General features: G+C 41.3%; 1 protein-coding gene across 4 annotated transcripts; it reads right to left on the minus strand.

The window, feature by feature from the left end:
* Nucleotides 1-22: 22 nt before the first annotated feature.
* On the minus strand, nt 23-10,172 carry cstf1 (cleavage stimulation factor, 3' pre-RNA, subunit 1). Of its 4 annotated transcripts, none has more exons than XM_026169080.1 (6): nt 10,059-10,172; nt 9,527-9,711; nt 8,323-8,600; nt 8,044-8,241; nt 7,563-7,953; nt 23-588 (listed from the first exon to the last, which is right to left on the minus strand). In XM_026169080.1, exons 2-6 carry the CDS (start codon nt 9,693-9,695, stop codon nt 329-331), a joined length of 1,296 nt encoding a protein of 431 aa, XP_026024865.1. In that variant the 5' UTR covers nt 9,696-9,711; nt 10,059-10,172; the 3' UTR covers nt 23-328. The 4 variants fall into 4 exon arrangements, with proteins under 4 accessions (XP_026024865.1, XP_026024864.1, XP_026024862.1 ...); XM_026169079.1 differs by having other exon boundaries at nt 10,063-10,171; XM_026169077.1 differs by having other exon boundaries at nt 9,527-9,739; nt 10,059-10,171.
* Between the last annotated feature and the right edge of the window lie 2,485 nt (nt 10,173-12,657).

Consider the following 12,657-nt stretch of genomic DNA (forward strand, 5'->3'; position numbering starts at 1 on the left):
CATCAAATTCATAGGACAGACATTTTTCCTTTGGGTTGTTTATTAAAAATCAGAATTACAACATAAGGACATACACAAAATATAAAAGTGGAAAACTAATCAAACCTGCAGAATGATATCTAAGAAATGTGAGGAGAGTGTTACCACTGAAGTTTCTACACTCTTTAATAGGTCATAAAAAAGAAAACCACATGACTGATTTTTCCTCCTAAGTACTGTCTCTCTGATTCCACTGTCCTCTTTCCATTGAACTGAAAATGACTGAAGAAGACTGAGTGTTTGCTGAGGTCAGGGAAGGCTTCACAAGAGTCAGACATCCTCCTGTGGCTCAGTCTGTGGTTGTGCGGCGGTACCAGAAACGGGCCCTGAAGTCATCACTGCAGGTCATGAAGCCCGGGTTGGTTGGTGAGTGGACGATGCAGCGGACAATGTTATTGTGACCCAGAGACAGCAGGTTTTTCCTCTCGGCTGTGCGGGAGTCCCAGCAGCAGAGGCTGATGGTGCGCTCGTCAGGCAGCAGCACGTAGTCCTCCGTGTGGTTGAACACGCCCTGCGTACGGTGCATCTGACGGCCGCTCAGCCCTGCGCCTGCAACAGATGAGCCCGACAGGTCAGTCTAAGTAACTGAGCATAAAAAAAAAATGCTGTAATCATTTTCACTGTACTTTCAAGTAAATATCAGCTGATAAATGCTGTCCTTACTTCCCATGCTTATCAGCTATCATGTGTACTAACAACCGATACCCAAAAACTAAAGTGCTCAAATTATAACAGTGAAGGCCAGATTGTGTGTTAGCGAGTTACTCTACAAACATCCAAGTATAGTCAGTCCAACTCAAACACAGAAAATAAGTCAAGCGTTGGAGAGATGCCAGCCAGAGCCTGACCACCGATGAGGAAGCGCTCACAGAGAAACAAGATATTTGGGCTCACTTTAGCTTCTGTCCCTTAGAACAGAGATGGATGTGAATCTGTTTCAATTCAGTACTTTCACATAACAAAAAACTGTCTCATTGGTGAAATGATGTCATGGTGAAACAAAGTGAACTGAGGATAGACAATATTATTACTGCCTAAAATCACAGACACTGATTCCAAACAGGTTTTCCTTTGGGCCTTTAATAATGAGCATCTCTGTGCATGTGTGGTATCTGTGTAACACACTGTAGTATGTATCTTCTTAGATGCACAGCACATCCCTTCCTGAGAGTAGGCAGCTCTCAGAGACATGCGACCATAAAACACGTGTAATTGATAAATTGTATAGCTTATGCCAGTTGAGCTGGATTCCAGCCAGTCTATGCTCACTGCTACTGCCCTCATGCATGTGGCGAGTGTCAAAAGTGATACTGTGAGTGCTGGCGGATGGTGTGCTTTGTTATCATTTTGGTTGGTTGCGAACTGCTAAACTGTTGAGACTGAACAGGTTGGATCCTACAGGTGTTTCTACGATGACTCACTGCAGAAGTGGAGCAATAGAGCTGCAATAGTTAGAGAAAACTTTTCAGCAAGCTTTTTAAATCTTTCACAGGAGAAGAGAGCAGCAAGTCAAGCTTGCCTCAAGTTGTGTAAACTATGATGACAACACAGTTTGCATAATAATAACCAAAAGCGCAGACTATAACCGTAAGCCACTTTGCAACCCACCTCAAACGTAGCTCCTCCTTTCATGATGCCTGCTCTGTTCTGTGCTCACTACTTCACTGTTTTGCTTTCCCACTGTGGACATAGAATAGTGGGTTTTACGGCTCTCTAATAATCACCTCTGACTACGGTGGCCCTGACTGAATTAAGCTTGCACGGATACACCAAAATATCAGCTGTGGCTTGTAAAGTACACATGTTATTTATGTGATCAACACACAGAATGCCATGATTCTGTCACATTGACTGCCATTCACAAAAAAGGCAGTACAGATGAGTTGCAACACCTCTAACATCATCACACTGAGCTGTGTACCCATTCCTCTGCTCTTCACTCAGCTGACTCACAACTGCACAGCAACACATAACACCAACCACATTATCATGTTTGTTGCTAACACGACTGCGTTAGCACTGATAAGCAACAACGATGATTCCGCAGATGCCGATGAGCCAGTAGCTGTCAAACTGGTGCACAGACAACAATCTCTCAACGTCAACACAACTAAAGGTCAAAGGAGCTTGCAAAGAAAGGCGTCTGGACTTCTTTAAGTTACTTGAAGATGTTTCACCTCTCATCCGAGAAGCTTCTTCAGTTCTAAGGTCAAATGGTGGAGAGTCCCAGATATAAACCTAGTGGGAGTGACCCCCCACAGAGGGACAAAAGGACCCCCTGATGATCCTCTAATCGCCTGAGCCAAGGTGACTGAGAACCTTCACAGACATAACACAACTAAAGAGCTAATGTTGGATTTCAGGAAGACCTGACCCACTCATCATAAACTGAGATTGTTGGAGGATCAAGTTCGTCTGTGTCCATATAACTGAAGACGTCTCACACAAACAACACCATCTCCTCAACAAAGAAAATTGTTGCAGAAACTACACTTCCTGAGAAGGCTAAAGTTAACAAGCGGCTATGCAACAGCTTTTATCCCAAGGCCGAAAGGCTTCTCAACACCAGGCTGCCTACCAGAATCCTCCTTACTGCCACACCCCTCCAATAACCGACTGATAGAAACACTCACTAATGCACTTCTTTATTGCACTTTTTCTAATGTAATTTATATGTTGCATATTTTATATTTTCCAGTTGGTTTATGGATTACATATTTATTTTGCATTCATATTTGTAAATCTTGGCATCTGAGCATGTTTTGTTATTTGCACTGTGTGTACACTGTGTACATGGCAATAAAGTTTACTTTCACTTAGCTGCTATTTGTCTTTGAGCAGCCGGGAACTTTTCTTCTTCTTGTCTCCAGTGACTGATGGAAGTGGACGTGGAGATGACTTGGTGACTTTAGGAACTATTCGTGTAGTACAGCATTTGATTGTGTGCCTACAGCTGCCTGATGTATGTTAATTTGCCACCATAAGAATGGTGATTGCATAACTCTAAAAATGAACCACACTGCAATCTTGTGCATGCATGAATGCTATTGGTTTGTCCCTGTACCCGTAAGAACATCACAAAGATGGAGAAATCTTCTCCACAGGCTAAATGACAGCGTGTTTATGGGTCAGATTAGAAGTTGCAGGGATGATGTGTGTTGCAGATCTCATTACAGATGCAGACACATCTCCAACCTAGAGCGTTAGCAGTAGAAATCAATGTGATCTCTATAACACTAAGATCTCCAGCAGTGATGACTTGTCCAAACTTTGCCTGCAGAGTAATCTCACAAAGAATAACAGTACTTTTCTCTCATACTGAGATACAGGTTACCCAATTTTCTCCTTTTTGTAGACTTAGGACATTCACAGAGAGCAATCACGGCAGTGTTGTTGATTCCCTGCTAATATCAAATGCATAAGTGCTGAATGTTAGCAGGCAGCATTGTAGATAATATACTTGCTATATGACAGCAAAACTATAACTACCAGCATGTGAATGAGCAGCTGTGTAGTTAGGACTGCTTCTTCTTATACAGCATTTGTCTAGTCTAACTGAACTCACCTCATTCACAACTATTCACACAGGCATGTTTTTCTGCACCTAAATCCAGCACTGGATGCATCGGAAAACTACTTGGGGTTATTATCTTGTCCAAGGATCGAACAGAAACCTTCCAATTAGTACTTAGTAGACTAAATTATACAATTAAGCTCTGGTTTCCTGGGTAACCCTTTTTTTAAATGTGTAGCCTGTGCATAGGCCACACATTTATCTATAGTTATTAATTACTGTTAAATAAGCAGGGCATTGAAGCCCACAGGTTCCTTAAGAAAAGAATCAAAACCACATTAACAATTTTGAAAAAATCCCCCCAGTCTTTGAGCACAACGCATTACTACATCACTGTGTCTGCACCCACCACCCCCGAATTCTCAAAGCACGCCACAAGGGTTTTCTTATCAGATAAACATTCACAAAAAAATCTGAAACTATGATCATTCTTACAAAGGAGGAAGGAAGTGGCAATGCAACACGTCTGCAGACCCTCCAACATAGCGTCATCAGGCTCTTGATTTGGCAGGAGTTTTTGCAACATTTATCAGAACAGCAGTTGAAGACGGAACAGTCACGATTACTCATAATCTGACTCAGTGTGATGAAGATTGTAGGGAATGAAATCTTTTTTTACTGAGATCCAGCACTGCCAGCTGAAAGCTACTGTATATTTAAAACACAGCGTGGACCTCGATCACACTGATGTCCCAACAGCAGGTAATATGTAGCATCACAGAAAATAAACCAGTGAAGGCACGATGACCTGGTTATTGCAATAAAGTAAAATGTAATCCAATCAGCTGACAACAAGTTCTTCACTGCAGTTAGAAACATTAACTCAGCATTGCTCTGCTAGGGGGCAGTGTAGTCTTCACAAGCCAAAGAGCATCAAACCTAAACAGGCTGTAAGGGAGCAAGTGTGGCATGGACTTTCAAATCATTAACAACGGCAGATTAGGAGAGAAAAAATAAATAACACACACACTTCACATTTCACTGTGTGTTGTACTTGTATAACTATGCACGTGTCAACTAAACAATCTTGAACAGCTCATGCTGCTACACCACCATCCATAGATGACACTTTTATTTCTACATCTCCTCACTGTACTTGTCATTTCTCTCGTGAGTTACTGAGGATTTTGGATTTTTTTTGATTTTCCATCAGTAAGCTCTGCTGTTTTTGCCTCTGTTAGCTCCTTTTCACTGCTTTACTGAAACGATATATTTATTCTCTAAATGATCAATGTGAAATGGCCAAATATTACTTGAAACAGATACTGGTGGTTTTAAAAATGTAAATAAAGCATAACTTATCTCGTGATAAAAACTCCTTGATGACAGCACTGATCATTTCTATGCTACAGAAATGGTTTTCATGACCAACATAAACCACATCCAGGAGCACTTCATGCACTTTTTACTGTGCTTGTAGCACGTTCAACTAAACGCACTTAACCACACAAACTTATCATAAATTTCTCTCTCCTGACTGATGAAAATAATCAGGAGCAGAATGGTTGTAACGTTCCATGATTTTAAAGTGTCCAAATAAAGCTGCATGCAGCCTGTGACTCTATCAGAGGGAGAATGTTACAGCCCACCACAGACGGTGTTATACTGTCACAGCAACAGGATAACACAGCAGAGAGCAGCACTAAGCCACGAGGATGCTGACACACTTCCTGTTGAAATGCCGACACTGGTAGCACTTACAAGAAGGCACTTTTTTTTTTAAATCTCTTAAAAATGTTTAAAAAATACTTGAAGTTTTAATTGACATTTTTACAAAATGACCATTTTGAGAATAAATATATAGTTTCAGTAACAGCCATGAATAGCAGTGAACAAAGGTAAAATCAGCAGTGCTTACTGATGGAAAATTGAAGATATCCTCAATCAACTTGCCTCAGTATCACTGTCACAGATGTTAGATGGTAATATGTTAATATGATAAACATCAGGTAAATTTGCAGTGACCGTGGTTCAGTTGTTCAGGCAGTGACTGCAGAGGCAGAGTCCAGTGACTCTGTCACCCATGTTGGATCTCGTCCAGTATAACTGTTGATAACATAATGATATAAAGTGTGTGGCATTTGTTTGTTTACTTATAACTGTCATAGTTTATCTCATCTCCATGACGTTTAGTGGGTTTTTTACTCACTTGACATGTTACGCATCTAAAATGGTTGGGAAGTGATAAGGGGTCACATGCCTGCAAAACCTCTATAGATTAGATATTTATAACATCGTGTAGATGGTATCTGCAGAGTGCGTTGAGAGAAATGACAGTAGAGTGAGGAGATGTAGAAATATAAAGGGTCGTGTGTGCAGATAGCAGTGTTGCAGCATGAACTGTTGCACATATGGAAGCGTAAACAGAGTTTATGCTTAAGAGTTTCAGACGCCACTTCTAAAAAACTGCCATTTTTATTGATTTGAAAGTCCATGCACACTTGCTCACTTCCACTGACTGTGGATCTACTGTAACATTATATAGTTCCCATGCTACAATACTGCTACCATAAGTGCTTTGTCTCTTTCACAGCATTACACAAGTCATAAAACTGTAGAATAACACGTGAAATTTACAAAGCATTGTGGATCCATGTGACAAAGTGACACCCAGCTTAAGTCCATTCAGCTCATGTTTGTATCATCTTAGTGTCTCTCCTGTAACTGCAGCTCATTCCTCTGGTTTTTACAGTGTTGAGCGCCACGTCTCTTTTTTCCTGTATTATTTCCTTCTGATTTGTTTAATTAAACACTATTAAATGTTTCAATATTATAAAAAAATTAAAAGGCGGATAAAATGGCATCATAAGTGATTTTTTTAAACTAAGGCGACCTCTAGTGCTGACTGACAAATAGGATCCTTATTACCACTGCATTATGATCATGCTTGATGGAGACGTTACAGAACAGTGCCTAAAAGCTGATAAATAGGAGTAAAAACCCTTTTTACTCAAGCATGGCACGCTAACACTTATCAAGATGAAACACTGCATATATCCATTTAGGAATTTTAAGGGACAAATGCAAAACATAACACTCTTGGATTTTCTCACACACACACACACACACACACACACACACACACACACACACACACACACACACACACACACACACACAATGTGGGAGAAAGCGCATTTTAATTACGTTGACGTCAGCTAAGCTCCTTACTGTAAGTACTATCCAACCTCTGTCATTTAAATCCTAATAAGAATTTTTAATCAAACCACCTGTTCAGCAGCTGGAGAACAGTAAGCTTTGCCACTGCTTCCATCCACAGCACGGTTATGAAACTAAGAATTAAAAATCATTACAAAAAAACAACACAGGGACGGCAAACACATGATCCATGTGAAATTCTGTTCAATAGTGCCAATATGATACACAATCGTGTGTGAAATATAGAAATATAGATGCTGAGTAACATAGCAAAGTGTTAACAGCTGGGCTTCAGTCAGAAGCTGTGTGTGCTGTGTGGATGCTTTCAGTTCTTTTTTTAAAGTTTTATTTCTGTGCTGGAATAAAAACAGAAATGACATCCATGCTGAATGTTGTATAGATGTACAACAGGCACGTGCCAAATAAACTTTTGTTAAAACAGCCAGAGAGCTGACTTTTTTAGTTGGTTAGTTTGTGTTGTTTTACTTTATTTCTTGCATTTTTTTCTCTTTTCATAGTCTATACACTCGTGACAGAAACAATACATTTATATAAACTATATTTCTGGTCATATGTCTCAGCATGAACAGCTAATATGCACACTAGATAAATGTAATTCTTGAGTGTTAGAATTTTAAATATGAATTTGCCATAAACTTGTTATAATATTTATTTTTTATAGGTTTTAAATGTTGCAAGTAGCTCACTATAGGTAAGTTATGCATCAGCAAACCTGTGACTGTGAATGCTTCAACTGCCATAGTTTAGAATAACAGCAAATCCTCCCTACCTGTGTACTTGACCAGAGTCCTGCCTGTTGAGATCTCCCAAAGTTTGACCACCGAGTCTTTCCCACTGGACAGGATGTACTTGGAGTTCTTGGAAAAGATGGCGGAGCACACCTCCGCTCCATCATGTGCCTTCTCAAAGGTCGTCACGCAGCGGTTAGAGATACCGTCCCACAGCTTGATGCTGCCGTCCTTGCTGCAGGTGACATAGCTATTAGCTGTGGGGTTGTAGCTGACCCCGCTGATGGTGTCTGTGTGCTGGTCCAGTGGGTTGCAAGACACGAAGCACTGGAAAGTGTTGACATCATAGAGGCGCAGGGTGGGGTGCTGCGTCCCCACTAGCAGGAAGTCACCAGAGGGGTGGAAGGAGATTGAACGCAGCATTTCTGCTTCCTGTGGGTAAATCGAAAGGCGACAACTGGATTACAAAGATTTGCATTTATATACATCAGCTTTGGCACTTTGGATTTGAATATGTCCGACCTGTATATATTTAAAGGCTCTTTTTGCAGAGGGCTTGGAGTAGTCAAACAGTTTGAGGGTGTAATCTCTGGAGCCAGATGCCAGAATCTGTTCGGTGGGATGGAAGGCAAGGCAGGTGACTTCATCGACGTGGTCGTACAGCGTCCGAATCACAGGGTGATTCTCCATGTTTTGCTGCGCCGTCTCATTCATCATCACCTGATGTATGTAGAAATGAAAAAATGTCAGTGCACTGGCTTAAAAACATCCAGCATGCCTGTGCTGTCTGAGCTGCCTCACCTCAATGGGCATGGCACTCTTCGCCAGCATGCGCTCAGTATCCAGGATCTTGATGGAGGCGTCAGCAGAGCCTGTAGCGATCAGCTGACCATCTCGACTGTATGTAGCAACGCGGCAAGGGCCCTTGTGAGATGTGACGTAGCAGGTCTCATACTCTGACGCCTCTGGAGACATGGTCTGGACGTCTGCGTCAAATTCCAGATCGATGCCAACACCCGGGGCTACAGTATCGGAGCGACCGATCGCATACTGAACAGCAGTATCGTCATTTTCCATCCCTGTAATGGATTATAGGTTGTAGTTAGGATCTGAAGACATACAGTACAAAAACCAAGATGTGGATGAAACAACTGCTACAAAGGCCTGAGAATCTGAGATTATAACCCCAGATAGAGGAGATTAGATAACTAGATAGACAGAATAAATAAAGCCAGTAAAAGTAGCACCAGTAGAAGACTTGAAAAATCTGCCCTAAAAGAAAGTCAGTCACTCTATAATCAGTCATGTTTTTCTTTTTCAAGCTGTTTTAGTGTGTTCGGTCTGAGCTTCATAGTCCTGAATCTTTGTCCTAAGGGCAGAGGGGAAAAGACAGTGTCCAGGGTGAGCTGCATCCATTACGACACAGCTGACTTTTTAGCACATGTTTCGTGTATATGTCAGTCAGAGGTGGCAGACTGGAGCTAACCTAGCAGAAAAATTAGGAGGAAGCTAAAAGCAAAGGGTCAGCAGTTTGGAGGCATTTCACACTGCTATGTCTACTAGGCCAGCCTCTTTTCATATCTTTGCAAAAGTTTTAACTTAACTGGAAACTGTGGTTATGCCACATGAGTGTTTCGGAGGATGCAAAAGGGAAAAGTCCTGCAACTGTAAATGGTGCTGCACTATGGCACACACTAATGACTCTCACTTTCAATCAAATCAATCAAAATAAGACCAGTGCAAACAAGCAACGCATGCAGAGCAGAGAAGAGTGTGACTGATAGATGATCCCAAAGGTCTTACTGAAGTGGAAGAGTGCATTCTTCAAGCAAGTCAGAATTAGCATTATTTGTTTCACTTCAAAAACAGCTCGTCTTATAATTAAGCAAAAGCTATGACGTCGGTGTCGGCTGTTTCTTTTAATTGCACAAAATACTTTTAGGTATCCCCCGCCCTCCACCCCAAGATGCTGTTTTCAAGATCAGAACATGGTCTCAACTCTTACCTATCTTTGCCAGCTGCATGAGCTGCTCAGAGGGAGACACAACGCTCTGTGGCTTCACCTCATTGATGAGACTGTTGGCGATGCTAGTGTATCCATCGTAGAGCAGCTGGCTGATGATAAGCTTGTACAGGTGCTGTCGGTCCTTCAGAGTCGGTTTGGGACGAAACATGTTGGGCCACTGTCACCTAAACCGGGTCGTGACAACTGTGTGAACTAAAGTCGAAAACAAAATGTTAACAACCTGCCCCAGGTCTATATTAGCGGATTGGGTTAATGTCAAATCACAATATTAGCGAACACCGTTAGCTGTAGGTATGCTAACAGTGTGGCAGTTATAAGGAATGAATGAATGTGTTAGCCTTGCAGCTAACAACGTTAGCTTTGTTGCTACAGCGATGACAGAACTAAAAAAGAACAATGTGTCCATTGTGAACCATGAGCCTGTGCATTGTCCAAAAGAAGCGGCACATGCTACTTAACAACATAACTGTAAAAATTATCTGTTTTTAACATTGAAACACATAAAACATACCAACCCTCTTAAAAGTTCCAAGTGCGCTTCTTGATCCGAACGTCCGTTACGTAATACGTATTATGCGCACTACGTCACCGCACAGAAAAGCGTCATATCCGCGCGACGCGTTTCTGGAGCCGCCATCTTGCTCAGGGGCTCTGGCTAAGGTTTTGGCCTATTCCGATACAAAATACCACGCTTTATGCTGCTTTTTGTTGTTCAAATGAAAATGATAATAGAATAACGTTCAGCTAGTGAAAGCCGTTTAATTTGATACATCATAGTTAGAAATCCTTTTAAGCTAATGGTTTATTGACCCCTGAAACCAAATGAAGGTAATGCTGATTAGAATACGTTAAATAAAAAAGAACATATAAAGTAATGTATTGAAAAGATGTTGAAAATTAAGTTTGTCAGTTCACTATATCTGACATTGTGCCCTGCAAATTATTGAAATGAATTATGAATTATTAAAATGAGCACATTGTAAAATATTTCTCATTTCACTAATGCCTTATACATTAACAGTTATATATACCCCAAACTCCGTTTTTAATAGACAAAGATCCCGTTGGGGTTGCATCAGAAAGTTATGGTATAGGCTTTAGATGGACTTGTGTGAGGATTCTCAAAGAAGACATTTGTGGATAGAAGCCAATGAAAAAAAAGAGTTTATATTGGGCCATTTTAAGTCTGACAGTAATCTTGCATTTCAAAGTCAGTTTGTACGGCAGAATTTCACAAATTCATCTGCAGAATTGATACATTTGAAACATAATTATTACACAAATATTTTAGGACAGTAAGACGGGGTAACAGTGACAGATGGTTTCAAGGTGTGGTCGGATTATATCAGGGATTGATCCACCCCCTAACTGTTTGCAGTGCTGATGGACAGGTTGACAGATGAGGTCAGGCAGGAGTCTCAGTGGATTATGATGTTTGCAGATGACATCATGATCTGTAGTGAGAGCAAGTGGAAGAGAGCCTGAGGAGCTGCTCTGGAGAGAAGAGGATTGAAAGTCAGTAGGAACAAGACAGAATACATGTGTATGAATGAGGGGGAGACAGATAGAAAGATGAGCATACAAAGGGTAGAGGTAGTGAAATTAGATGAGTTTAAATACCTGGTTTCTACCATTCAAAGCAACAGACAGTACACAAGAGAGGTGAAGAAGAGAGTGTAGGCAGAGACGAGTCAGTAGAGACGAGTGCCAGAGGTGATTTGGGACAGAGGAATAACAGCAAGACTGAAAGGAAATATGCACAAGATTAGCTGCTGTTATGTGTGGTTTGGAGACAGTTACACTAACAGCAGGGCAGGAGGTGTAGCTGGAGGTGGCAGAGTTGGGTATATCAGCTCAGGTTCAGGTTGAGCAGTCTGGGGGCAAAGTTAGAGAAGCAAGACGGAGACGGTTTGGACATATGCAGAGTCAGGAAGACCTGAGAAGAGTTTAATGGATGTAATGAAGGAAGACATTCAGAGACTTGGTATGAGAAAGGGAGCAACCAGAGGAGAAAATATTACTACTACCAATAGTAACATTGGTAAGTAAAAAGAAATATTGCAAAAAAAAAAACAAAGCAAAATTTTAAAAGCCAATCAAAAGTTATAGTTAGTACTTTTATTGCTTCTGAAGGTGCAAGTGAAGACCAGAGAGAGATGGTGAGCACGTTCATAACATGTCTGTTTCTATTCTGGGACAGGATGTTGATGTGATGCAAGTACCTGATGATCCACTCAGGCACCAGGCTGAACTGGAACACCAACACGTTTTATACAACAAGACGGGTGAGCAAGCTGTATTTCATAAGGAAGGTGAGATTCTTCCAAATTTGCAGTGAAATGAGATTTTCTGTCTCTAATTTGTGCTGGTGTGCTGGAGAGCAACATCAAAGGTGGCGACACGAGGAAACTGGATAAACTGATTAGAAAAGCAGGCTCTGTGATTGGCTGGACACTTTGAAACTGTGGTGGAGAAGAGGTCATCCATCATGGCTAATCCTGACCGCCCTCTGCATAACAACAAAAACAACAACAATAATATTATTAACACAATTCTAACACTTTTAATGCAAATACGTTCTATTTATGGGTTCAAGACTTTTTGTCAGCCATGATCCAGGAGAGGGCGCAAAAGAGCACCATCTCAGACACAAAGGGAAAGAAAAGTGTCAGTGATGGCAGCTGGTTGTGGACAAGAGTGGGACATGAGGCTGCTGTGCTTAAGCTACTGGGAAGATGAACACGTAAGTGGTTATAGGCCTGCAGCAAATCCCACCCACGTACAGATGCACACACATTAATGCTCAGTTACCACTTCCTGTAATGTGGTTCATCACTGCTAGTGCTGGCCAAAAACAAAGAGACAAAATGCACTGTAATACATTCAGATTACAGGGATGATGGTGGAAACCTGCTATGGAAAAGGTAGACTTTTTTGAATGATCCCCATCAAACACCGATGAAATAGGCAGAATACCTTGCAGTCCTTGCAGTGCGGGTACATTTTGAAGGAAGCTGATTGTTTTCTGTCATTTCTTATACCGCTCCAGTGGTGGATGCTCATATTTAACATGGCAAGAGCTTGAAATAATGAAATCGGTGCATGTATGA

This window comes from Astatotilapia calliptera, chromosome 5 (genome assembly GCF_900246225.1).
Source record: "Astatotilapia calliptera chromosome 5, fAstCal1.2, whole genome shotgun sequence".
NCBI lineage: Eukaryota > Metazoa > Chordata > Actinopteri > Cichliformes > Cichlidae > Astatotilapia > Astatotilapia calliptera.